Source organism: Bos indicus, chromosome 17 (assembly GCF_029378745.1).
Source record: "Bos indicus isolate NIAB-ARS_2022 breed Sahiwal x Tharparkar chromosome 17, NIAB-ARS_B.indTharparkar_mat_pri_1.0, whole genome shotgun sequence".
In the NCBI taxonomy this organism is placed as follows: domain Eukaryota; kingdom Metazoa; phylum Chordata; class Mammalia; order Artiodactyla; family Bovidae; genus Bos; species Bos indicus.
Window position 1 is genome coordinate 72,239,869 of NC_091776.1, and position 22,802 is coordinate 72,262,670.

The 22,802-nt window shown below is 64.8% G+C and overlaps 3 protein-coding genes across 7 annotated transcripts; 1 reads left to right on the forward strand and 2 right to left on the reverse strand.

The window, feature by feature from the left end:
• The first annotated feature begins 514 nt into the window (after nucleotides 1–514).
• Nucleotides 515–13,356, forward strand: LZTR1 (leucine zipper like post translational regulator 1). Of its 5 annotated transcripts, none has more exons than XM_070769993.1 (21): nucleotides 515–702; nucleotides 1,550–1,612; nucleotides 4,037–4,093; nucleotides 5,688–5,767; nucleotides 6,075–6,183; nucleotides 6,817–6,948; nucleotides 7,494–7,551; nucleotides 7,850–7,989; nucleotides 8,312–8,513; nucleotides 8,898–9,053; nucleotides 9,457–9,567; nucleotides 9,682–9,774; nucleotides 9,859–9,939; nucleotides 10,026–10,191; nucleotides 10,315–10,484; nucleotides 10,577–10,733; nucleotides 11,263–11,389; nucleotides 11,461–11,610; nucleotides 12,083–12,188; nucleotides 12,268–12,348; nucleotides 12,574–13,356. In XM_070769993.1, the coding sequence occupies exons 3-21, from the start codon at nucleotides 4,044–4,046 to the stop codon at nucleotides 12,688–12,690; spliced, it is 2,286 nt and encodes a 761-aa protein (XP_070626094.1). In that variant the 5' UTR covers nucleotides 515–702; nucleotides 1,550–1,612; nucleotides 4,037–4,043; the 3' UTR covers nucleotides 12,691–13,356. The 5 variants fall into 5 exon arrangements, with proteins under 5 accessions (XP_070626094.1, XP_070626095.1, XP_070626092.1 ...); XM_070769994.1 differs by lacking the exon at nucleotides 515–702 and adding an exon at nucleotides 724–742; XM_070769991.1 differs by lacking the exon at nucleotides 515–702 and adding an exon at nucleotides 847–1,116.
• A 645-nt stretch (nucleotides 13,357–14,001) lies between these two features.
• Nucleotides 14,002–16,090, reverse strand: THAP7 (THAP domain containing 7). Its single transcript, XM_070770008.1, has 4 exons — nucleotides 15,809–16,090; nucleotides 15,365–15,520; nucleotides 14,829–14,966; nucleotides 14,002–14,645 (listed from the first exon to the last, which is right to left on the reverse strand). The coding sequence occupies exons 1-4, from the start codon at nucleotides 15,886–15,888 to the stop codon at nucleotides 14,093–14,095; spliced, it is 927 nt and encodes a 308-aa protein (XP_070626109.1). The 5' UTR covers nucleotides 15,889–16,090; the 3' UTR covers nucleotides 14,002–14,092.
• Nucleotides 16,091–16,523: 433 nt separating this feature from the next.
• LOC109571179 (tubulin alpha-3 chain) lies at nucleotides 16,524–22,287 on the reverse strand. The gene is made up of 5 exons (XM_019977439.2): nucleotides 22,180–22,287; nucleotides 20,144–20,366; nucleotides 19,517–19,665; nucleotides 18,748–19,428; nucleotides 16,524–16,924 (listed from the first exon to the last, which is right to left on the reverse strand). The coding sequence occupies exons 1-5, from the start codon at nucleotides 22,180–22,182 to the stop codon at nucleotides 16,628–16,630; spliced, it is 1,353 nt and encodes a 450-aa protein (XP_019832998.2). The 5' UTR covers nucleotides 22,183–22,287; the 3' UTR covers nucleotides 16,524–16,627.
• Between the last annotated feature and the right edge of the window lie 515 nt (nucleotides 22,288–22,802).

Genomic DNA, 22,802 nt, shown 5'->3' on the forward strand with positions numbered 1-22,802 from the left:
TGATTCTGCACCCCCCGGGGATTAGGGACGCTCCCCACCCCCCCGCCCCCCGCAGATCAAAGTCCTGGCTCTGGATTTTGAAGGAGGGGCACTGCAGGTAGAGGCGACAGCACGTGTGCCAAGGGTTTGAGACAGGAGGTGCGTCTTCAGAGGGCAAAGGCAGCTCGCGCTTGGCAGTTCCGCGGCGCTGACCACATTAGGGCCGAGGACTGGGTCTCGTGGCAACCTAAGCTTCCTGAATGCCCATTTCGCAGATGAAGCAGCTGAGGCTCTGCCTAGAGTAGGACCGAGAACCCAGAGCCTCCGCGCCACGCTGCCTCGCAACGAGAAGGAAGGCCAAGGGGAGCGGAGATGAAGAGGGCCGGGCCGGGGACCCAGCAGGAATGGGACTGCCGCGGGGACCACGGGGGCCGCTGCGAGCCCGGAACCCTTCCGTTCGGGATTCCGGGCGCGGCGGACAATCGCGAAGGAGCCACGCGCACAGGGCATGCCGGGAGCCGCGCCGGGGACATGCGGGCCGGGCGGGGCAGCTGCCGGGTCCACGCACTCTGGAGCGGGGGCTGAGTGGGTACGGCGCGCCGCGGAAAACATTTCTGGGGAGACCACCATGAGCTCGCCCCGCAGGCCAGCAGGTAGAGTCCATCCGAGACTCGCCCAAGAGTGAGGACGGCGCCGGCCGGAAGTGCGCGGCTGAACCCGGAGGTGCGCGGCTGAACCCGGAGGTGCGCGGCTGAACCCGGAGGTGCGCGGCGGAACTCGGAAGTGCTCGCCGGAACTCGGAAGTGCTCGCCGGAACTCGGAAGTGCTCGCCGGAGGCCGGCGCAGTGCTCGCCGGGAAATGTAGTTCCGCGGGGGCTGCTCGGGGCGGCGGCCGCGCGTCCCGCAGCCCCCGGGTCCCATCGGCCGAGGACTCGGCATGGCGGGGCCGGGCGGCTCGGGCGGCCCGATCGGGGCCGGGGCGCTGGCCGGCGGCGCGCGGTCCAAGGTGGCCCCGAGCGTGGACTTTGACCACAGCTGCTCGGACAGCGTCGAGTACCTGACGCTCAATTTCGGGCCCTTTGAGACCGTGCATCGTTGGCGACGCCTCCCGCCCTGCGACGAGTTCGTGGGGGCCCGGTACGGCGGGGCGGGGGGTCCCGGGGACGGGGGTGTCCGAGCGGGTCTCTGGCGCGGCACAGGGGCGAGGCCGGGTTGCGCTGTCCCGGGGCCCGACGCGGTAGTATTTGGGGGGCTGGGGGGTTGGTGATCAGGCTTAGGGGAAGGGGCTTCTGGGGGGATCCCCGAGCACAGTGCCCGGGGCTGCGGACTACGGTCACGTTGTGTTTGTGGGCGTGGAGCTGGAGCCCCGGGGCTCCGCAGTGGGGTGGGAGAGTCAGGGGTCTCCACGCTCGGAGCCCTTTGGGGGTGCTGCTGGAGCTTGGGAGTCTCCACCGATCTTGGGGAGGAGGGTTGTTATCCGACTTAGGTGGCAGCCCCCCGTGCCGAGTCTGGCTGGCGGGTGCCCCCCAGGAGGGTCCTGGCCTGACGGCCGCCTGCCCCCTCTCTCCAGGCGCAGCAAGCACACGGTGGTAGCCTATAAAGATGCCATCTATGTGTTTGGTGGAGACAACGGGTGAGTCTGGGTTTCAAGGGAGGAGTGGGGTGGTGGGGACTTGGTCTCTGCAGCTCCACTGACACTCTTCCAGGTGTTAGCTAAGCCCTGGGCACGGGCTGCCGAATCCGTGAGGCTCCCTCAGCTGTGGGGAGCACACACTCAGGTCAGGGAACCGGCTCTGTCTTTCCGCATGAGTGGACTCAGCCTTGAAGGAGACATGTCTGCCCTGGCCGGTGCCTCGGCCAGGCGCTCCTCCTTCCCCGTGCCTCACGTGGGCGGCTGACAGGGTTGGGAGGACGCAGATTTCCTGCCTTCCCGCATCTCTCACTTGCTCAAGGGTTTCCCTACGTTTCGCTGCACGTGCCTGGCAAACAGCCTTTCCCGGTGGCCCATCTCCACCCCACGACAGTTCCTGGTTCAGTGGTGGCTGGTTCCTTCCGTGAAGCAGCTGCAGCTGCCAAGGTGGCCCTTGGTCTTTGCGGCCGCGTCCTGCTGCTGGCCTGGTTCCTCCAGGAGCTGCATCTCCCCGGAGGCACCGAGCTGTCTTAGCAAGGGCGGGGCCCCACCAAGCGCAGCACAGCAGGCCGGAAGGCTTATTGTGCACCAGGAGAGGGCTGTGAAGTTTGCTCAGCCTCCCTGGAGAGAAGTGAGCCAGGCCAACGAGGAAGAGTCTGGAGCAGAGGGATCAGTGTGGCAGAACTGTGCTGCCTGGAGTCTGCTGGGCTTCCCTGCCGCGTCCACCCCAGATGTACACAGGAGAGGCCAGGGATGGCCCCTCGGGGCTCTGGAGGGCTGGGAGCCAGCTGAGTGTGAGGCTGAAGTTGGGTTCCTGGACACACGGGGCTCGGTTGAGGTCAGCTTGGTGGCTTTGAGAAGGTGGCTTCAACCCTCCACTGCCCCCGGATCTCCTCTGTCGAAGGCGGTGAGCCTCCGCCTTGCTTTTGAAAGGTGCTCCTGAGGGTCAGTGAGCCCCGGGCTGTCAGGGCCCAGGACACAGGTGTCCCTGTGGGGCAGGGGAGCTGTGGGCACAGACCGATCCTGCCCTTGAGCTGTCCGCCCCTCTCCGCCACAGACCGGCCTGTAGCTCAGGCAGGCCTGGCCTCTGACGGGCTGCGGCCGCGGTCCCACAGGATCCCTCCGTGGGGCCTGCACACTGGGGAGAAGGGTCTCCTAGGCATGACCCCTGGCTTCCAGCCTCTCTGCCCATGTGCAGCCATCTGGAGCACGTTCCTTCTCGGCTCATAACCCCGCATGGCCCCCTCTCTTTGGGGCAAGGCGCACGCCTTCCTGGCAGTGTGTGAGACCCGGCACACCTGTGCCCACAGCTCCCCTGCTCTTGCCTGTGCGGCACTGGACACTCTGCCTCGCTGTGTCTTGATGGCACGTGAGGACCCTCCCACTGCCTCCCTGCTTCCCACCCTCCCTCCCCTTCCTCTAAATCTCCTGGGATTGAGGCCTCCCCCACCACCCCTCAGACCAACTGGACTAGCTGGTGGCCTCCCCTCCACTTCTGCGCCTCTTACGGGCTCCACTGGTCCTCAGAGCACCCAGATGTTTGCCATCTGTCTCCTCGGCCAAGGCTGGAGCTCTGGCCCAGGGCTGACGATTCAATACATGTGTGTCATTTCCGGGAATGAACTGAGGAAGAGGCATCCATCCCCAGGGGTTTACTGCAGCCTGAAGGAGACCTCCTGAGCCAGAAAAGGCCTAGTGGCCAGCGCAGGGCTGGGGGTGATGAGTCCCCCGCCCTGTGCCCGGGACACAGCCTTTGGGTGACAGCTGTGTAGCCGGAAGCAGAAACATTTTCTCTGCAACGAGACACTAAGAGAAGGATTTGTCTCTTTCGAGTTGTAACTTTGTAAACAGGCAAAGGTGGCTCCTCCGGCTCAGAGGGGTGTGCAGGGTGAGGGCGGGGCCCCGGTCTGCTCTGCTTCTCCGCCCGTGGGGCGTGGCCTCAGGCCCTGTGGTCGCCCAGGCTGCTTCTTGGAGAGGGAGCGGGGGCACAGGCCCGGCCCACGGGCAGGGGCGCTGGGCCCTTCTTGGGTGGAACCCCTTCTTGCTCTCACTATGAGGGCTGGGGGGTAACGTGGGGCGTTGTTAGGTGGCCTGTGGATCTGCTTTGTGCTTTATTGTATCTTGAATGTGGTTATTACCTTGGCTCTGCGATAAAGAGGCGACAGGAAGAGAGAGAAGGCAAGAGGCCTCCCTGACCCTCTGCGGCCTGGGAGCGGGAGTGGGGTGGCTGGGGAGGCACAAGGTGCCTGGAACCAGGCAGGCTGGCCCCGCCTCCATGGCGGCCCTGGGTCCCGCATCCACGGGGAGCTCCCTTTGGGGTCCCGTCTCTGGGCCCTTGAGCATCAGCTGGTCGCCCTGGCCGAGCCTCTCAATCAGCTGCCCCACCCCTGGCTCAGTGTCCATCCCCCGGTCCCCGCTGTCTTTCAGGAAGACGATGCTCAACGACCTCCTGCGTTTCGACGTGAAGGACTGCTCCTGGTGCAGGTGGGCGCCCCGGCCAGACACGGAGCACCCCTGTCCGGGTCCCGTGCAGGCAGAGCTAGAGATGCTTCGAGCAGTTGATGACCGCACCCGGCCCTCTCTTAGTGACCCCTGGCGGCCTTCTCTCTTCTTTCTACTTCCTGACTTTCTTTTCTGGGCTATGGCTGAGATTGGTTTTTCCGAATCCTGTGATTTTAAGGGATCTGTTTGACCCAGTTGTGGGTCCTTAGACTCTGCTTCAGGAGAGCTGTTCCACCACCAGGTCCATCTCCCAGGCCAGGGGCTGCTGTGGGAGCCGACTGGGGGGCCGTGAGCTGACGGGTCTTTCCAGGATGGTCTCCGCCACTACAGGGGCCGACCAGCAGCTGCCCCCCACCCTCCCTTCCCCCGGGCCCATCCCATTCCAGGAGGCCCTGCACGGGCAGTGGGCAGCCTGCAGGTCCTGGGTCCTTCGCCTGCTGTGTGGTCTTGGGCAAGACACCTGCCCTCTCTGAGCTCTGGATGTTTGTCCCCTTCTGCTCCAGTCCAGCCCCGGTGGGGGCAGCTCCCATCTGAGGGGAGGAAAAGGTCCCGGGGCTAGGAAGTGTTGGGCTTCCTCCCGAGCTGTGCCCGCTGCCAGCCTCTGCAGCAGCTCTGGGCCCTGCCTTCCGCGGGGGCAGGGGTGTCTCACCACCCCCACCTTTGACAGAGGAGGATGTCTGGGCCCGGGAGTTGCAGCGGCACCCTGCCCAGACCCCCGGGTGGCGCTGGGGTCACTTCAGTTTGTGTGATGTTTCTCTCACGCTTGATTGTAACCTGTGTCCAAGAGTTATGGATGAACTGGAAAATCACTCTCAAGACTTTGAATTCATGGTTAAAAATTGCTTCGGTTAAAAGTCTGAAAAGGAGCAGCCCCAGGAAAGCAATATAAATGGGTATATAATTCCGTGAATAAGTCCCATGGACACCTGCAGCCTGGGGCCACAGCAGGGGATGGTTCCAGAGTGGCCAGGATGCCAACTCGTGATCCCACTCTGCTCAGTCCAGTCTGACTCTTGGCAGTGCCATAGGCTGCATGCCAGGCTTCCCTGTCCTCAACTGTCTCCTGATGCGGTTTTGTGCTACATCACTTCAGTCGTGTCCGACTCTCTGTGACCCCGTGAACTGTAGCAGTCAGGCTCCTCTGTCCATGGGATTCTCCAGGCAAGAAGACTGGAGTGGGTTGCCATCTCCTCCTACAGGGCATCTTCCCGACCCCAGGATCGAACCTGGGTTTCCTGCAGCTGGCTCCTGGGCCGCATTGCAGGCGGATACTTTACCGCTGAGCCACCAAGGAAGCCCACTGTCTCTTGGAGTTTGCTCAGATTCGTGTTCACTGAGTTGGGCATAGAGAAGTTACAGAAAATTCCCAGAGGCGTAATTGTGGGGAAGGCGGGGAGGTGCACACCCCGGCTGTGGACGGCGGTCTCTGGCAGAGGGGCTACATGTTAGGTCTAGTGCTTGCTTGTTTTTTTCCTTAGTTGGCATTTTTTAAGGCTTCTATCGGAAGAAGGTAGAGGGCAGTTTGGGGGTGATGGGGCTGCCCGCGCTGACACCTGATGCCCCTTCCCCCACCCAGGGCCTTCACCACTGGGACCCCTCCGGCCCCCCGCTACCACCACTCTGCCGTGGTCTACGGGAGCAGCATGTTCGTCTTCGGTGAGAGGCGCCTCCCATCGAGCCTCGGCCCCGGGCTGTGCTGGGCCAGCCTCTCTGTGCCCCGTCCTCCAGCGCATGTGCTGGGTCGGGGGCCTCTCGGGGGCCCCTCCCCCGACCGTCCTGATCTCCAGGGGGGCACCGTCTGCCTCTGTGGCCCGGCTGCTGTCCCCAGAGCCTTGAGCAGGAGCTGATGGGCTGCAGGGATCCTGGGGGACACGCTGACCGAGGGCAGATCCCGCCCCCGCCCCCTGGGTTTGCAGATTAAACTGACACATTGGCCTTTGAGGGCTCCTTGCTCTCTTTACAGGGGGCTACACTGGCGACATTTACTCCAACTCAAACCTGAAGAACAAAAACGACCTCTTTGAATACAAGTTTGCAACTGGCCAGTGGACAGAGTGGAAAATTGAAGGACGGTGAGACTGCTGAGACCTTGGGGTTGTACGGGCTGCCATGCTGGGTCTTGGGGGGTGGCCGGCCTGGACTGGCCTCTGTGGGGTTACAGATGAAGGGGCCTTCCATGACGGCCCAGGGGTTAAGACTCCGCCTTCCAAGGCAGGGGGTGTGGGTTCGAACCCTGGTCAGGGAGCTACGATCCCACTTGCCTCGGCCAAAGGACGGAAGCACAAAACAGAAGCAGTGTTATGATAAATCCAGCGAAGACTTTAAAAGCTAGATGAGGAGCCCGCAGCCTGAGAGAGGGCACACAGCGGCCCGAGCTGGGAGTCCGTGTCAGCTGCCAGCCGGCCCCGTTTATGCGTCCCTGGCTCTTAGCTCCCGTAGATCCCTCCAGAGGGTAGAGGACCCAGTGTTCTGCGGATGGCGCTTCTCTGACCCTGCTTCACAGGCACCCCCTCGATACCAGGCGGGGGCTTGGAGGGGGCTCTGTGCCCTTGGACGTGTGACTCCTCGTCCAGTGCCCTGGCCTCGCGGGCTCAGACTCTGCCAGTCCCTTATTCCCAGCAGCCCGGGTCAGCGGGTGTGGGCATGGCCGCCCCAGGGCGGTGGGGCTCACAGGGCTGGGACCCGGGCTGTGTGGGGCTGTGCAGCTCAGCTCTGCCCAGGGTGCCCCCAGCCCTGCCCTCCACTCGCCCCAGGCTGCCAGTCGCCCGCTCGGCCCACGGTGCCACGGTGTATAGCGACAAGCTGTGGATCTTCGCGGGCTATGACGGCAACGCCAGGTAGGCCGCGGCCCGGAGACGCACCGGGGGACAGAGCGGCCCTCCTGCCCCGGGGAGCGGGTGGGAGCTGGGTTTCTCAGGAGGGTGGGTGTGTGGATGGGGCTTGGGGAAAGCTGCTGAGTGGAGGCCCCCCACCAGACCCCCACCAGGGACAGGTGCCAGCTCCCCTGAAACTCCTGGGATGACTGAAGGCGTGGTGGGCCCCCCACGTCTGGGCTGCTGGTCAAGCATGTTCAGGACCGTAGCTGGTGTCCTCGGAGCTCAGAGCGGGGGAAGCAGGCGCCTTCCTGTTGTGGAACGTTGACATTGCTGTGTTCTGATTGCAAAAACACCAAGGACCCCAGCCAGTTCCAGAAGCCCCGAGTGCCACAGGCTTCATGGTGGCCCCAGGAGTGTTGGGGCAGCCCCCAGCCAAAGCCCCCACCCCGAGACCACTCTGTAGTCCCCGGTCAGATTCCCTCCTGGGCCTTCTGTCCCAGCCAGGCCCAGGCCCACCCTGACCACCAGCCCAGCTGCGGGGTCCCGCCCCCTCTGTCCTGATGCAGGTTGAACGACATGTGGACCATCGGCCTCCAGGACCGGGAGCTCACGTGCTGGGAGGAGGTGAGGGGCGTGGGGCGGGAGGCGGCCACGCCGAGCCTGCGGCTTCCGAAGCTGGGGACAGTGCATCCTTCCTTGGGCACAATGGGGGCGACCGCTGCTGGGGTCCGGGGTGGTCTGTCCGCCCGCTGCCCTGCTGCCCCTGTCGTGAGGGCTTCACCCCAACTGTTGACCCTGGGCCCGTTCACGTGGGGGCTTTAAGCTGTTGCTCAGATGTGGACTGTGACTCCTCGGGGTGAGCGTAGCCGCAGCTCAGTGGCCCGGGCCGGGTGCAGGGCTGAGCGGCCTCCGCACCATGCAGGTGGCCCAGAGCGGCGAGATCCCGCCCTCCTGCTGCAACTTCCCCGCAGCCGTGTGCAGGGACAGGATGTTCGTCTTCTCGGGCCAGAGTGGGGCCAAGATAACCAACAACCTCTTCCAGTTCGAGTTCAAGGACCAGACGTGAGTGCCCTGTGGGTGGAGCCCCCGTCAGCGCTCCACACCTGCGCCAGGGGCTGCCCTGTGGGCCGCACACGCAGCCGGCCACCTTGGCGCAGGCCCCTGCGCAGCCTGGATGGGCTCCTCTGGGTCCCAGCGTGAGGACAGCTGCCCCTAGCCCTCCCTTGCTGCCTGCTCTATGGGGGATTGAGGCTGAGGCGGACCCCGCGGTGGTCCCGAGGGGCCAGACGGGGCTGGCGCCAGGGTGGACTGGGGCGGGGGCTCAGAGCCCAGGCGGAGCCGCCGCTCCATGGGTGGTCACACGCAGGGTGAACCCGCCCCGCAGGTGGACACGCATCCCCACCGAGCACCTGCTCCGGGGCTCCCCGCCGCCCCCGCAGCGGCGCTACGGACACACCATGGTGGCCTTTGACCGCCACCTCTATGTGTTCGGGGGCGCTGCTGACAACACCCTCCCCAACGAGCTGCACTGCTACGACGTGGACTTCCAGACCTGGGAGGTCATCCAGCCCAGCTCGGATAGCGAGGTGAGCGCGGCTGGCCCACCGGAGGCTGAGGCCAGAGCCGGGAGCTCCAGGCGGCCAGCAGGAGCGAGGCTGGGATGCCCAGGGCCCTCGGCCCCAGACACCGCCGGCCCAGCCCTCTGCCCTCCACTGAGCACCTGCGGGTAACACGTGGCAGCGCTGTGCATGCGCCGTGCCGAGCACGTTCCCGGGATGTGCGCATGAACGAGGCCTGGATCCCGTCTCCGCCATGCCGGGGGAGCCCCCAGTTTTCCGGCCCCTCCTACACCCACGCTGTGGCCCCAGCACCCAGCACCCAGCATCTGCATGCTGGGTGAGGCCAGCAGCGGCCTTCCGCCGCCGGCCCAGCCCTTGCTGAGGGCCTCTGCTCGCACCTATCACCCCCAGGTAGGCGGGGCCGAGATGCCAGAGCGAGCGTCTGCTTCCGAGGAGGTGCCCGCTCCTGGCTCCGAGGAGCGGGCCGGCTGCAAGAAGTCCCGGGACGTGTTCGGCCTGGACTTCGGCAGCACCACCTCCAGGCAGCCCTCCCTGCCTGCCTCAGAGGTGAGGCCCGGCACCCTCGTGGTTCCCCCACCCCCCACTCACGCCCTGGAGCCGGTGGTGTGGTCAGGAGGCAGAGGCTCGGGGGTCACCCAGCAAGTGAGGGGAGGCCCGGAGCCCACGCCCCCTGGCCGGGCCGCAGGAGTGCAGCACGTGGCGCCTGGCGCCGCCTCGCGGGGCACAAGGCCTACCCTTCCCTTCTGCGCACACAGGCCCCACCTCCCCCTACACGTGGTTTTTCTGGGGAGGGGGGCGTCTGGTCTCCTGTCCTGTGATCCCCTGCTCTTCCAGGCCACAGGTGCCGTCCTCGTTTACAGCCTGGCCGGCGCGGGGCCTCAGGCAGCCCCGCCACCGGACACCTCCCGGCCTTCCCCTCCCTTACGCTGACTGACCCCTCTCCACGCAGCTGCCCAGCGGAAGACTCTTCCACGCGGCCGCCGTCATCTCAGACGCCATGTACATCTTCGGGGGCACAGTGGACAACAACATCCGAAGCGGGGAGATGTACAGGTTCCAGGTGGGTGGCCTGCCGCGGAGAGCCCCGACGCCGAGGCCGGGGTGGGGGCGGGCGCTCGTGGGCCGGGACGGCGGGCTGCGCCGCGCCGGCCAGCAGCGGGGTCTCTGCTCGCAGTTCTCTTGCTACCCCAAGTGCACGCTGCACGAAGACTACGGGCGGCTGTGGGAGAGCCGCCAGTTCTGCGACGTGGAGTTCGTGCTGGGCGAGGTGGGTGCCCCCACCCTGCCCGTGCCCGCCAGCGGCCCCTGCCCCGGGCCCTCGCCCCCCACCGAGCCCTGCCTCTCCCCGCAGAAGGAGGAGCGCGTGCAGGGCCACGTGGCCATCGTCACGGCGCGCAGCCGCTGGCTCCGCAGGAAGATCGCGCAGGCGCGGGTGAGGCCGCGCGCGCCCCGCGGCACCCCTGCCCCGGCCCGCCTGCCGCTTCCGTGGCGCCCTGAGCCCTCTTCCTCTGCCTACAGAAACTGGAGGAGGAGGCGGCCCCGGCGCCCAGGGAGGGCCCCGCGGCTGCTGCAGGAGCGGCCCGGCCGGCCCTGCTGCGCGTGGCCATCCGCGAAGCGGAGGCGCGGCCGTTCGAGGTTCTCATGCAGTTCCTCTACACCGACAAGATCCAGTACCCGCGGAAAGGTCGGCGCGCCGCGGCGGGCGGGCCCGGTGGGCGGGCCCCAGGTGGGCAGGCGGGGCGGCCGCTGGCTCCCAGGCCCAGTTCCCCCGCGCGGCCCAAGGCTCACGGGGGCTCTGGGGGCGCAGGTCACGTGGAGGACGTGCTGCTCATCATGGACGTGTACAAGCTCGCGCTGGGCTTCCAGCTCTGCCGCCTAGAGCAGCTGTGTCGCCAGTACATCGAGGCCTCGGTGGACCTGCAGAACGTGCTGGTCGTGTGCGAGAGCGCCGCCCGGCTGCAGCTGGGCCAGCTCAAGGTACCGCCAGGGTCCCCCGACGGCCCCCGCCCCCGCCCCTCCCGCTGCGGCCCGGCCGGGGGTCCTGACCGGGGCCCACCGCCTGTGTGCAGGAGCACTGCCTGAACTTCGTGGTGAAGGAGTCGCACTTCAACCAGGTGATCATGATGAAGGAATTCGAGCGCCTCTCCTCCCCTCTGATCGTGGAGATTGTGCGGCGGAAGCAGCAGCCGCCGCCCCGCGCCCCCTCCGACCAGCCTGTGGACATCGGTAGGGAGCCCGCCTCTTCTGAGGGCAGAGGGCACCTTGGGCACAGGGTCCAACCGCGGGCGACTCATGCTCAGGCAAGGCGGAGCCCCGCCAGGTGGGCTGGGCGCCAGGGCTGCACCTCCGGGGGCGTTCCCGGGGACACATGGGCCTTTGCTGGCAGCTGCTGCCCTGACCGGGGCGCCAGGCCTGGGGTCTATCTTTAGTGGGTCAGCTTTTCTTCCAGGTGCGCCCAGGTCTGGGGCCTGATGAGGGGTGGGCGCGGCCCTCAGATGCTCGGTGCCTCCTTCTCCTGTCCCCACCGAGCCGGGAAGGGACCTTAGGCTCCAGGTGACACAGCACAGGGGCGGGGCGGGCTCCGGGGGCCAAGTCAGAGAGGAGGCCGGGCTGCGGGTGGGGGTGGAGCCCCAAGGGCCAAAGCAGGGGGAGGGGCTTGTTGGGGGGAGCAAGGCCACGTGCCAGATGCCCAGGGGGCGGGTATCAAGCCCTAAGTCAGGAGCAGCCCTCTAACAGGCTCCCTCCACGCCCCCAGGCACGTCTCTGATCCAGGACATGAAGGCATACTTGGAGGGCGCGGGCGCGGAGTTCTGCGACATCACCCTCCTGCTGGACGGGCACCCGCGGCCAGCCCACAAGGCCATCCTGGCCGCCCGCTCCAGGTGGGTGGGGTGTGGCGCGTGGGCTCGGGTCGGGCGCTGGCTGCCTTGCTGAGGCTGCCTGCCGCCCGCAGCTACTTCGAGGCCATGTTCCGGTCCTTCATGCCCGAGGACGGCCAGGTGAACATCTCCATTGGGGAGATGGTGCCCAGCAGGCAGGCCTTCGAGTCCATGCTGCGCTACATCTACTATGGCGAGGTCAACATGCCGCCCGAGGACTCCCTGCATCCTAGCCTCAGGGCTTCCGGCCACGCCCGGCAGCCTTGGACCCCGCCAGCCAGGGGCTGGGCCGTTTCCCAAGGATTCCTGGTGGCCCCGTCTCCCCTGAGCTCTCTGGAGCAGTCGGTCCAGCTCAGAGGGGTCTGCAGCCAGGAGGGATGGGGGGCTTCGAGGACACGTGGCTCCCAGCCATGTCTACTCCGTGCTGGTCGGTGCAGGGGAGGGCGAGGATGGGTCTGCAGGTGCGTGGGGGACTTTCCTTGGGAGAGGAGCCTCGGGTGTTCTTTGGATCCTGAATTGGGCCCCGGACCCCCAAGTGGTTCAGAGCCCAGGCAGAGGGCAGGTCTGCCCTGCCTGGATGGGAGCCCCGCGTCCTGGTGGTGGGCAGGTCCCTCCTGCGCTGAGGCGGGGCAGCCCAGGCTCAGGGTGGAGGGGAGGCAGGCTCGCTTGGCCGGCGGCTCCTTAACCAGCCCCCAGCTACCTGTTCTCGGCGCCCTACTACTACGGCTTCTACAACAACCGGCTGCAGGCCTACTGCAAGCAGAACCTGGAGATGAACGTGACGGTGCAGAACGTGCTACAGGTGTGGCCCTGGCCCTCCGCGTCCGGGCGGGGGCGGGGCGGGCGGCCGGGGCAGCGCCTCAGGGAGCCCGCTGTTGCAGATCCTGGAGGCGGCGGACAAGACGCAGGCCCTGGACATGAAGCGGCACTGCCTGCACATCATCGTGCACCAGTTCACCAAGGTCAGGGCTCCGCCCTGCCTGCAGGGCGCACTCCCGTCGGTAGCCAGGCCTGGGTGGGGTGCAGGGGGCTGGAGGCTGGCCCCCTGAAGCAGTGGGCACTTGGGGTAACCAGACGGAGAGGTCCACCCGCTGGCCGCTCCCCGCCCCCCAGAAGACCGCGGTTGCCTGGCCCGGGGCAGAAGGGAGAACCTGGTTCTATCCTCTGGCCTCTGGTTGCCTCCGCAGGTTTCCAAGCTGCCCACGCTGCGCTCGCTGAGCCAGCAGCTGCTGCTGGACATCATCGATTCGCTGGCCTCCCACATCTCAGACAAGCAGTGTGCAGAGCTGGGGGCCGACATATGAGGGCCCAAATGATGCTGCCCTGCCCGCTGCAGACCGTGCCGGTCACACTTGGGCCTGCAGCTTAGGGGTCCAGTGTCCAGAGCCTCCCGAAGGGAGCTGAGTGGACACGGGGGTGTCCCAAACCCCCCATCTCATTGCTGAGGATACACGTCCCCCAGGAAACGGACAGTGAAGCAGGTCTCTGGCTTGCAGCCTCTCCCAGGGTGGGATGCCAGGCCTCAATGGTGAGGACTCCACAGGAGGAAGGGCCTGGCCAGGGCCCAGAGGGGCAAGGAGCCTGTCAGGGAACTGGCTTTGGGTCCCCTACCGTCTTGCAGGGACCCAGCATGGCTTGTGCCTCCTGCCAAGCCATGGGTCACGTTGCCAAGACGCCTTGATGTGGGCCGTACAGCAACCCCCAACCCTCATCAAGGTCGGTGTAAGGGTCCTGTCCTGCCACCCAGAGCTTGGGCAGGTGGAGTCCAACTCCGGATGAATTGTGAGGCGGGAAGGGCTCTGAGCTCAGCTCCCAGCCGGAGGGGTCAGCATCTCCGGACAGCCAGGCCCCCCGGCGCAGGTGCACGTCGGGGCCCTGGGTGTCCCGGAAGTCAGAGACGTGCCAGGTCCCCGCTTGTCCCCCTATTTATTGTCAATAGGCTTGCCTCCATTAAAGCCACAGCAACGCTACCTGCACCCACAGCTCGTCGCACAGTCCTCCCAAGGCCAGGCCAGGCCAGGCGGCCCGAGGGCTCAGGACACACCAGCCTTGCGTGGCTCTCTGTTCACTCACCACCCCACGGAGGGCTGCGGGGAGGAATGAAGGCCGGCCTCGGGCCTCTCCCGGTCCCTTGCTGGCTGCCTGACTCTTGGGCTGCCTGGAGGCTCCTGCCTGGGAAGGGCCGGGCCGCCCCATCCTCTGTCCTGCGGCCATCCCAGTGGGTGAGGCACCACTCTGCCTCCCTTGTGGGAACAACAGCTCTTGTGCTCAGGCTGCCAGGAAGCCACTTGTGGGGGAAACTGTCTTCTGAGCCTTAAAGCTTGTTTCCTGCCTCGGGTTGTGCCCCCAGGATAAACACAGGGCCTGCCACACGTCCGGCCTGACTGACAAGCCCTGGGTGTGGTGGGTGGGTGGACAGCCTTAGTCTAGGGGTGCTCACCTGGAGACAGCAAGTTCAGCAATGGCCTGAGAGAGGTGGACCTCGCCGGCCTGGGGGCTTGGGAATCACCGTGACTGCAGGGCCGAGCCCTCTGGGGGCTACAGCCAGTCAGGGGAGATGGACATGGTACCCAGGGGGCGGGGCCCCAGCCCTCAGCTGAGCCAGAGAGCAGGGCTTTCTGGGATCCCCTTTATTGTGGCGGACACAGCTAGGGGCAGCTCCCTCTCCAGGTGGATCCGCAGGCCAAGTGCTGCTGGACGGGCCCCTCAGGCCATGCTGCTGCTCAGCTGCATGGCAAAGTCCTGCACATGCTCCTTCAGGGTCTGCCGGGCGTCGGCCTGGGCCCGCTTCTCCCGCGCCCGCTCCTGCTGCAGCTTGGTCAGCCGCAGCCGCAGCCGCTGCTCCCGCCGCTTGCAGGCCTGTAGCTGGCGCTGGGCCTTGTCCAGGGCGTCGAGGGCGGCCTCGGCCCGCCGCTTCCAGAGCAGGGCGCTGCCCACCTGGTAGCTGTGCTCGTTCTGGATGTAGGCGCCGGCGGGCGGCGGGAGGCGCAGCATGTAGGCCGAGGGCGAGACAGGCCTCGGCTCCAAGGGGGACGGCTGGCGCTCCGGGGAGGGCTGGGCGCTGCAGCCCGCTTCATCTGCCTGGGCGCCCAGGGGCCCCAGGAGGTCGGAGAAGGGGCTGCTGAGGCCAGGCTCCAGCCTCCCGGCTGGGGAGGCAGACAAAGCAGCAGGTGCCGAGGCCTCTTCCACAGGAAAGCAGGTGAGGTCGGCAGGTGGAGGCGGGGAAAACGGAGTGGTGGGCCCTCGGCCCTCAGAGCAGCTGGGAAGAGACAGACAGACTGACACGCCGGGCCAGGCGCAGGGTGCCCTGACCCACTTCACAGCTCCCCTAACCCCCATCCCTGAAGCCACTCCACAGGCTCCCAGCCCCGCCCAGGAAGGCTGCTGGCCAGCACCCTGAAGGCTGGGCCCTCGGGGCTATACGCAGTGGGACAGCACGTACCGCTTCCTGCATCGCCGCAGCCGGCTGACGTCTGGGGGGCCGGGCGGGTAACCGTGCCCCTTGGTCCTGGTCCGGCGCAACTTCGAGAAAGACTCAAATATGGTGGGAACCGCTCCCTCCTTCAGCCTGTGATAGCCACTGCAGGGAAAGTGGTCTGGGTGAGACGGAGCACAGCCCTGCCACACTGCAAGTCGCAGAGCAGGCTGCCACCCTGGCTCCGTGGGAAGTGGGAGGCATCGTGCCGACAATGAGTTCTGGGAATTTCCCAAGTTAAGGGCCCCACCAGCACCGGAGAAGCAGACAGAAGGACGGATTTCTTCCGCGCCTTTGCTGGGAGGGCTGGGGTTGCAGGGAGCGCGCTCCGGCCGTGGCCAGTGCGGCAGGAGTGGGGCTACAGTCTCGCTGCTCAGGTCCGTCTGGAGCGGAAGGTGAGGTTATGAGGTAGGAAGCACCAGGGCTGCTACTCCGGGGCCCTCCCCACCGGCCACCCACCCCGTGTCCACGCCCTCCCGACCGCCGGCTGTCATGAGGCTCACCTTATTCCCACCAGCTCAAAGCAGTTCTCCTCGAAGTGCTTGGAGCAGAAGTAGATGTACTCGGACGCCGGGTCCCACAGGCCCTGCCCGCTGGGGTCCAGGCGCTGGCAGTTGGCCAGCCACAAACCCCGCCTCGGGTTGTCCTTCTTGGGAAGCCTGAGGAGCCGAAGGCCCGTGAGCGCGATGGGAAGGCGCGGCCCGGCTCATACCGCCCGCGGACCTCCGGCGAACCCTTCCCGCGCGCAGACCAGGGAGCCGAGGCCCCCGGAGAGGTAGAGGTCCGCCGGGCACCATCGCGCAGCGCAAACGCCGCCTGCGGCTGAGGCTGCGGGCCGCCCCCGCCCGCTCCGGGCCCCCCCGAGCCCCGCCCCCGGTGCGAAAGCGCGTGCGCGGCGGCGGGACGGGCGCATGCGCAAGGGGCTGTCCGCGAGCCGGCGCGCTGACCTGTGGAAGGAGATGCCGCGGTTGCGCGTCTCGCGCGTGTCCCGTGTGCAGCAGCCGGCGGCGGAGCAGTGACGCGGCATCTGGGGCAGAGGCGGGAGCTCGGTCTCGGCGGCGGCCGGGGTCCAGGCCGCCACCCCGCTCCGGCGGCCCCGGCCTGGCGAGTCTCGCCCGCGCGACCTCGCCGAGTCCAGCCCCAGCCCGCTCTTCCGACTCCTGTCTGCGGCACTCACGGTCTCGCCATTGCGGCGCCGCCGAGGTCTCGCGAGGTTTGCTAGCCGCGGAAGTCGGTACCATAGAGACGCGGAAGCGCTCGTTGCTCGCTGAGGGGCGGGTCCCGGAAGCGGCGGGAAGGAGCCGCGGGCCTCGACCAGGCCGCCGGGATCGGGGTGGTGTCGTCAGAGCCGGCACGCACGCGTCCCCCGAGAGAGGGGTTTGCCCTGGGCCAGGGGAGACTAGCGCCGCTCCTCCGGGGCGCACGATGCGGGCCCCGATCCGAAGACCCGCTCGGGTCCGCTTGCTGCCCCGAGGAGCTCGCTGACCCGGCGTGTGTAGGAGGACCGCGCGTCCCCGTACCGCCCCCGCCCCTTCCCGGGTTAACGCGCCAGATGAGGCAGGCAGACAGACGTGCGGCCTTGCCGCAACACTGCCGTCGGGGAGGAAGACGGCTCTCCCCTAAGCTCACTTGGAAAGGCAGGTATCTGGCCGGGGATTGGGCCCAAAGCAATACACACAGATGATGCTCAACACAAAAACTTTAATAGGGAAGCACGTCTGTGACGGGCGTCGGGGGGCCGGGTGCGGGGCTGCGGCCGCGCCCCTTCAGTACTCCTCCCCTTCCTCGGCCTCCGCCTCCACCGAGTCCACGCCCACCTCCTCGTAATCCTTCTCCAGCGCCGCCAGGTCTTCCCGGGCCTCCGAGAACTCGCCCTCCTCCATGCCCTCCCCCACGTACCAGTGCACGAAGGCGCGCTTGGCGTACATGAGGTCGAACTTGTGGTCCAGGCGGGCCCAGGCCTCGGCGATGGCCGTGGTGTTGCTCAGCATGCACACGGCCCGCTGCACCTTGGCCAGGTCTCCCCCCGGGACCACCGTGGGGGGCTGGTAGTTGATGCCCACCTGCCGGAGAAGGACAACATGGTCAAGTGGGGAGTGTGGCCTCGGAAACGGAAGCTTGTTTTTAAAAATGGGGGCCGTGGACCCACTTTACATGATGCCCTGTACGAACGGGTACCGTATTTTTCGCAGTATCTGCCACAGTTTAATACCCTACACTTTCACTTGCTTTTCAGTCTTCTGCATGACTAAATTATCTTGCCACATACACACTTTTATAATGAGAAAACCTAATACAAACATGGAAAAAGATTCCACGAAAATGGTGCACCCCTGAGCAAACGGTTGTTAACATATGAAGTCACACTCAGACTGACAAGTGAGGATTCAACACCGTCAGGGGTGAACTTTCTTTCGTGGGGACAGCAATGTGACCTCCTGTACCTCCCCAGACTGGCCTCTCCTCTGGCTCAGACTCAGCCAGGACGGGAAGCCTGGGCACAGTGCCAGGCACCCCACAGAGTGCTGCCCAGCTGAGAATGCCTTGGGTGGCAGCCTTGCCTTCTAAAGGTCAAAGTAAGGGCACTGAAAGGAAACTTCCTCAAACCAAGAAGAATGGAAGAAGAAAAGACCTCCCTGGTGGTCCAGATGCTGCGGTTTACTGCAGGGGGCCAAGGGCTGATATCTGGCCCAGGGACTAAGATCCCCCCTGCCGGGTGACATGGCGGGGGAAAAAAAAAAAAGCTTTCAACCCCAACCTATAACCTAACCTCAGAGACCTGCAAACATCTATGGAAGGTGTAACTTCGTGGATATTTCCAGATTGGTGAAACCCGTCACATACACTTTATCCCTGAGAGTCACTTTACATGTGTGAGTTGTACACCCTCAGATGGTCCGCGTCAAGGTGTCTTGAAGTGGGGCTCACAGAGGCCAGGTGGGTGCAACAACGTGGGTGTGGTCAGAGGCAAGCTCTGACATTTAAAATGGGAAAACGAAGACCCACACATCGCTGCTACTTGTCCTCGTTTTCAATCTACAAAGGCCCTGGAGATGGCAACTCCCAGACACTGAAGGGACCCCTCAGGGCTCAGACGCGGGATCCAGCACTTTATCTAACCCAGATCGCTTGGGAAAAAGGACTCAACGAGGAAGAGGGCGCAGGGTTAACAAGCCCAGGCGTGGCCAGGCGCTTAGCCTGGTGATCAGGGGTCTAAAGTGGGACATTCTGGGACTTGGCTTCAAATTCAGGATGCTCTTCTCTGGGCAGACGTTTCACTGTGACACTAAGCACAGTTGGAAGAGCCACTGAATTAGTGTGGTTTTGTATGGGAGGCGGCACTCCAAGTCGGGCTTGGAGAAACAGCAGTGAGCCACCCTTGGCCCCACAGAAAATACTGCACAATGAATGGAAGATCCTCTGTACAGAAACAAACGCTGCCTAAGATTCAGTGACAGCTCGTCACTGAAGTAATGCGGAATCGAAACCCATTGTTTCTATCACAGATGATCCCCCAGACTCTGACCAGGTTCTTGGGCAAGCAGCGGGGAAAAGTGAGGACAGGCAGGCCTGCGGTCAGGGTCTCTGAAAGCTCCCTCCTCCTGTCGCTGCCCCTGAGGCCGTTAGGTTCTAAAAGCTGTCTCAGCCTCTGTCTCTGAAGTGTAAGATGTTAGTAATGTTAGCCCATGAGCATTATGGATTGGTTGTGAGAAGTAAAGGTACATCGAGTATGGGTCGGGATCGAGGCGTCCAGCACACTGATTACTAACCTTGCTGTCCCTACAGCCCAGCTGCCCTGGAACAGGGGACCCTCCGCGCGGGTCAGCACCCTGCCCCGGGGCCGGCCACGGGCAGAAAGCTGCGCACACGCCCCCGCCCAGCCTACCTTGAACCCGGTCGGGCACCAGTCCACAAACTGGATGGTGCGCTTGGTCTTGATGGTGGCGATGGCCGCGTTGACGTCTTTGGGGACCACGTCCCCCCGGTACAGCATGCAGCAGGCCATGTACTTGCCGTGGCGAGGGTCACACTTGACCATCTGGTTGGCCGGCTCGAAGCAGGCGTTGGTGATCTCGGCCACGGACAGCTGCTCGTGGTAGGCCTTCTCGGCCGAGATGACCGGGGCGTACGTGGCCAGGGGGAAGTGGATGCGGGGGTAGGGTACCAGGTTGGTCTGGAACTCGGTCAGGTCCACGTTGAGGGCGCCGTCGAAGCGCAGGGAGGCCGTGATGGAGGACACGATCTGCCCGATGAGCCGGTTGAGGTTGGTGTACGTGGGCCGCTCGATGTCCAGGTTGCGCCGGCAGATGTCGTAGATGGCCTCGTTGTCCACCATGAAGGCGCAGTCCGAGTGCTCCAGGGTCGTGTGCGTGGTCAGGATGGAGTTGTAGGGCTCCACCACGGCCGTGGAGACCTGGGGCGCCGGGTAGATGGCGAACTCCAGCTTGGACTTCTTGCCGTAGTCCACCGAGAGCCGCTCCATGAGCAGCGACGCGAAGCCCGAGCCGGTGCCGCCCCCGAAGCTGTGGAAGATGAGGAAGCCCTGCAGCCCCGTGCACAGGTCCGCCTGCGGGAGGGAGAGGCGTGAGCCGGGCCGCACGCGCCGCCGAGAGCCGGGCCTGCCCTCCCTGCCGGGAGCCCCCGGGCCCCCGCACCAGTTTGCGGATGCGGTCCAGGACCAGGTCGACGATCTCCTTGCCGATGGTGTAGTGGCCACGGGCATAGTTGTTGGCCGCGTCTTCCTTCCCGGTGATCAGCTGCTCCGGGTGGAAGAGCTGCCTGTAGGTCCCCGTGCGCACCTCGTCTGCGGGGGGACAGCGGCCGGGCTTGGAGGACGCCGGTCCCGCCCCCGTGGCCGGCTCCGGGACCCGCCCGTCTGCAGGCCCGCACCGTTCCTCCCCGGCCTGCGGTCAGGTCTCCCGGGAGAGTCTCCAAGACAGATACGCCCCACCTGCCATTTTCGGCTCCGGGGGCCCATCGACCCAGAAGAAGTCTCAGCGTGGTGGGTTCCCAAAGGACGGGAGTGCCCTGGCGGCTCTGTGGGCACCTCTCGCCCACACCCGCCGCTCCACCCCAGGCATCACTGGGACGGTCCTGCCACTCTGGACGGATGCCAGCCTGACTGCCCCGGGCACCCCCTGTGGCCTGGGTCTCCCGGGCTCCGGGGTGCCTGTCTGTTATCTCCTGGGTGGCCCCTCTCCTCGGAAACTACCTCGGGCTTCTGACCGGGAGGCACCCGGCGAAGGTTCTGGGCTTCCCTTGCCAAGTGGGAGGGGACCTACCGACCACGGTGGGCTCCAGGTCCACGAACACGGCCCTGGGCACGTGCTTGCCGGCCCCCGTCTCGCTGAAGAACGTGTTGAAGGAGTCATCCCCGCCGCCGATGGTCTTGTCGCTGGGCATCTGGCCGTCGGGCTGAATGCCATGCTCCAGGCAGTACAGCTCCCAGCAGGCGTTGCCGATCTGGACGCCCGCCTGCCCCACGTGGATGGAGATGCACTCGCGCTGGAAGCAGAGCAACGAGTGAGGCCTGGCGACACGGCCGTGGTCTCTGCGCGGCACGCAGATCTAACTCAATGTCTGTATGTGCCTCAGAGCGTCTCAGGCTTCTCAAGCCTTGTTTTCAAGGAGCCTTATGTGACCCTTTAAACCCTGTGAAACCTGGCTTGCTCCAAAGCACCTGAGCTGACAGCGCCAGAATTAGCCAAAAGCCTGCGTGTTTGCTACCGTAGGTAAATCAGTTACATTAAAACTTGCAAGCCATATAATGTCAATGACAAACTCCATGTTACAGCTAGTCACAGTACTTCTCTGAAGAGTATAGCAATTTTGATCGTGTCCTGACCAAAGGATAAGCTGTAATGGAGCCGGGAAAGGCCAAGTGGATAGCACCTAAGTCACCTGCCCCTCTAGGTCTACCCTCTGCTCTCTGTCCAGCTGTGTTCCAGGCTGACTTGTACCCCCTAGCTTCTGGTTGCGTTAGCCCGTGTCAGTCAGCAAGAGATGGAGGTTAGAGGAAGGTGTGGCCAGGCTGTCTTGGGTTCCTTTTCAAGGGCACAGACTGTGGGCAATCAGCGGTCGTCAGAAACCCACCCGCTCGGCTCTTTGTAAGCGCTGCCTCTGCTCACTCCTTGAAGCCTAGGATTAATGGCTCCCAGAATGGCACACGCTGGGACACTGCGCTGTCCTCTGGTGGTTTCCTTAAACCCTGCCCCCTTCTTTATAAGTACTATCTTCTAACAGATTGCACTCACAGTACCTATTAAGTATTTTGAATGTACCCTCTATTTCCTGCTGGGAATGTAACTCTACATTCCCTAACCGTCTGGCTGATTTTAGACACATCATCTGAACAAATACATAGAGGAGATCAAGTGAGATCTGAGGAGTGCCACTCACCCTAAATTCTAACTTACAGTCCTAGGAGCTTGGTCCTGTTTCTATCACACAAGCACCATATGTCGGAGATTAACGTGAGTCAGCAGTCCCTGCACCTCAGTCCAGAGCGAAGCACTGGGCTCAGGAAAGACCTCCTCCAGTGACACAGCACTCACTCCTCCAGAAGAGACTCTTAACAGCGCCCTGGGAAGGCCTTTGAAATCCACCCAGCCACACGGTCTTCAAACGCACAGCGTTCGCTTTGAATCCAGAATGGCTGTATTTCACAGTACGCCTATGTCACTCTCGTCTGCTCAGCCCCAGTGTGTTCAGGGTCAGCTGTGTGACCCAATGTCTTCATTTACAAAGTGCGGCTGGGGAGCTCCGTGGTCAGTAGAGGCCATGTCCACCTGACTGACTGACAATGAAAGGAATCGCTCGGGGAAATCATTCCTCACTGTCCTCAGAAAGGCAAGCGCACCGCCGTCCTCGCCTGGATCACTGAAGTTTGGTTAATGATATTCCTGTCCCTGGCTCTATTTCCTCTCTCAAAGCTCCCGCAGACCAAATCCTGCGCCCCCGGTTCTCGGTAGATGACCTCCTTCCCGAGCAGGCCCCCCTCAACCTCTGGAGCCCGGCGCTGCCCACTGTCCGCGCCCCGCGAGCTGGACCTGGGACTGCCTGCCTCCTCTAAGCCCTGGGGCCACAAGCCAAGGCGCGCTGGCCGCCGAGGCCCTCGGACGTCGATACTCTCGGGAACTACGGCTCTGCTTTCGCAGTTTCTCTTTCTCAGCCTCTGTTCGGGTCGCCGCGTGATTCACACCAGAAGCCCAAACGGGGCTTGTCCAGCGTTCTCGGTCTGCGCCCCCCTACCAGGAACACGGCCCCCAGGCCTACTGGCCCGCCCGCCCTCCCGCTCCCCCGCTCCGTCCATCCGTACCATGATGAGCTCAACCGCCGCCGCCGCCGCCGGTACACAAACCCCAACCGCTCTTGCAGACGCCGCCGCTCAACTGCCGACGCCAAGCCTCGAGCTCCTTGGACTAACCCCGCCCACGTCGTCGTGGACCCCACGCCGCCACCGCCGCCGCCGATGCCCATTGGTCCAGAGCGCTGCGGGGCGGGGCGGAGTGTAGAATCCCGCTTCTGATTGACTCACACAGGACTCCCGACTTGTGGTGCGTTCTGATTGGACAAGGGTTTGGCGGGAAGGCTGCGCGCGGGAGGCGGAGCGCGCCCGGTCTCCTTATTCGGTTTCCTCAAACTGCTCCCCGCCCTGCCGCGCCCTGCCCGCACCCTGCAGCAGGCCTGCTCTGGGCTACTCCACCTCACCCCGCAGGTTCTCCGCCCGGGGCCTCCTTGTTAATTGGGGAGGGCGCTGGGCCTTCGTGTAATGACTGGCTTGGTTATTTGCAGGCCCTACAGGGAAGCGGGGGACCGTCCTTTGGCGCTCGGCCCAGCCCCGCGCTCCGACTGTGAGATCCTCTCACCGCCCTGTAGCGCGGAGGGTTGCCGAAGGAGTGCTGCCCAGCATGGGAGCAGGGAGAGCAGGCTCCTGGGGCT

Bases quoted from the DNA above. Each gene is read 5' to 3' on its own strand.
- LZTR1 (XM_070769991.1), top strand. From the start codon at position 917: ATGGCGGGGCCGGGCGGCTCGGGCGGCCCGATCGGGGCCGGGGCGCTG. The intron at 9,775-9,858 runs GTGGGTGCCCCC...CTCTCCCCGCAG, and splicing joins TGGAGTTCGTGCTGGGCGAG to AAGGAGGAGCGCGTGCAGGG. The intron at 11,611-12,082 runs GCATCCTAGCCT...ACCAGCCCCCAG, and splicing joins ATGCCGCCCGAGGACTCCCT to CTACCTGTTCTCGGCGCCCT.
- THAP7 (XM_070770008.1), bottom strand. From the start codon at position 15,888: ATGCCGCGTCACTGCTCCGCCGCCGGCTGCTGCACACGGGACACGCGC. The intron at 15,521-15,808 runs GTCAGCGCGCCG...TCGGCTCCTCAG, and splicing joins CGCGGCATCTCCTTCCACAG to GCTTCCCAAGAAGGACAACC. The intron at 14,967-15,364 runs GTGAGCCTCATG...CTTTCCCTGCAG, and splicing joins TTTGAGCTGGTGGGAATAAG to TGGCTATCACAGGCTGAAGG.
- LOC109571179 (XM_019977439.2), bottom strand. The intron at 19,666-20,143 runs GTAGGTCCCCTC...GTCCCCCCGCAG, and splicing joins CCTGGAGCCCACCGTGGTCG to ACGAGGTGCGCACGGGGACC. The intron at 19,429-19,516 runs GTGCGGGGGCCC...TCCCTCCCGCAG, and splicing joins TGGACCGCATCCGCAAACTG to GCGGACCTGTGCACGGGGCT.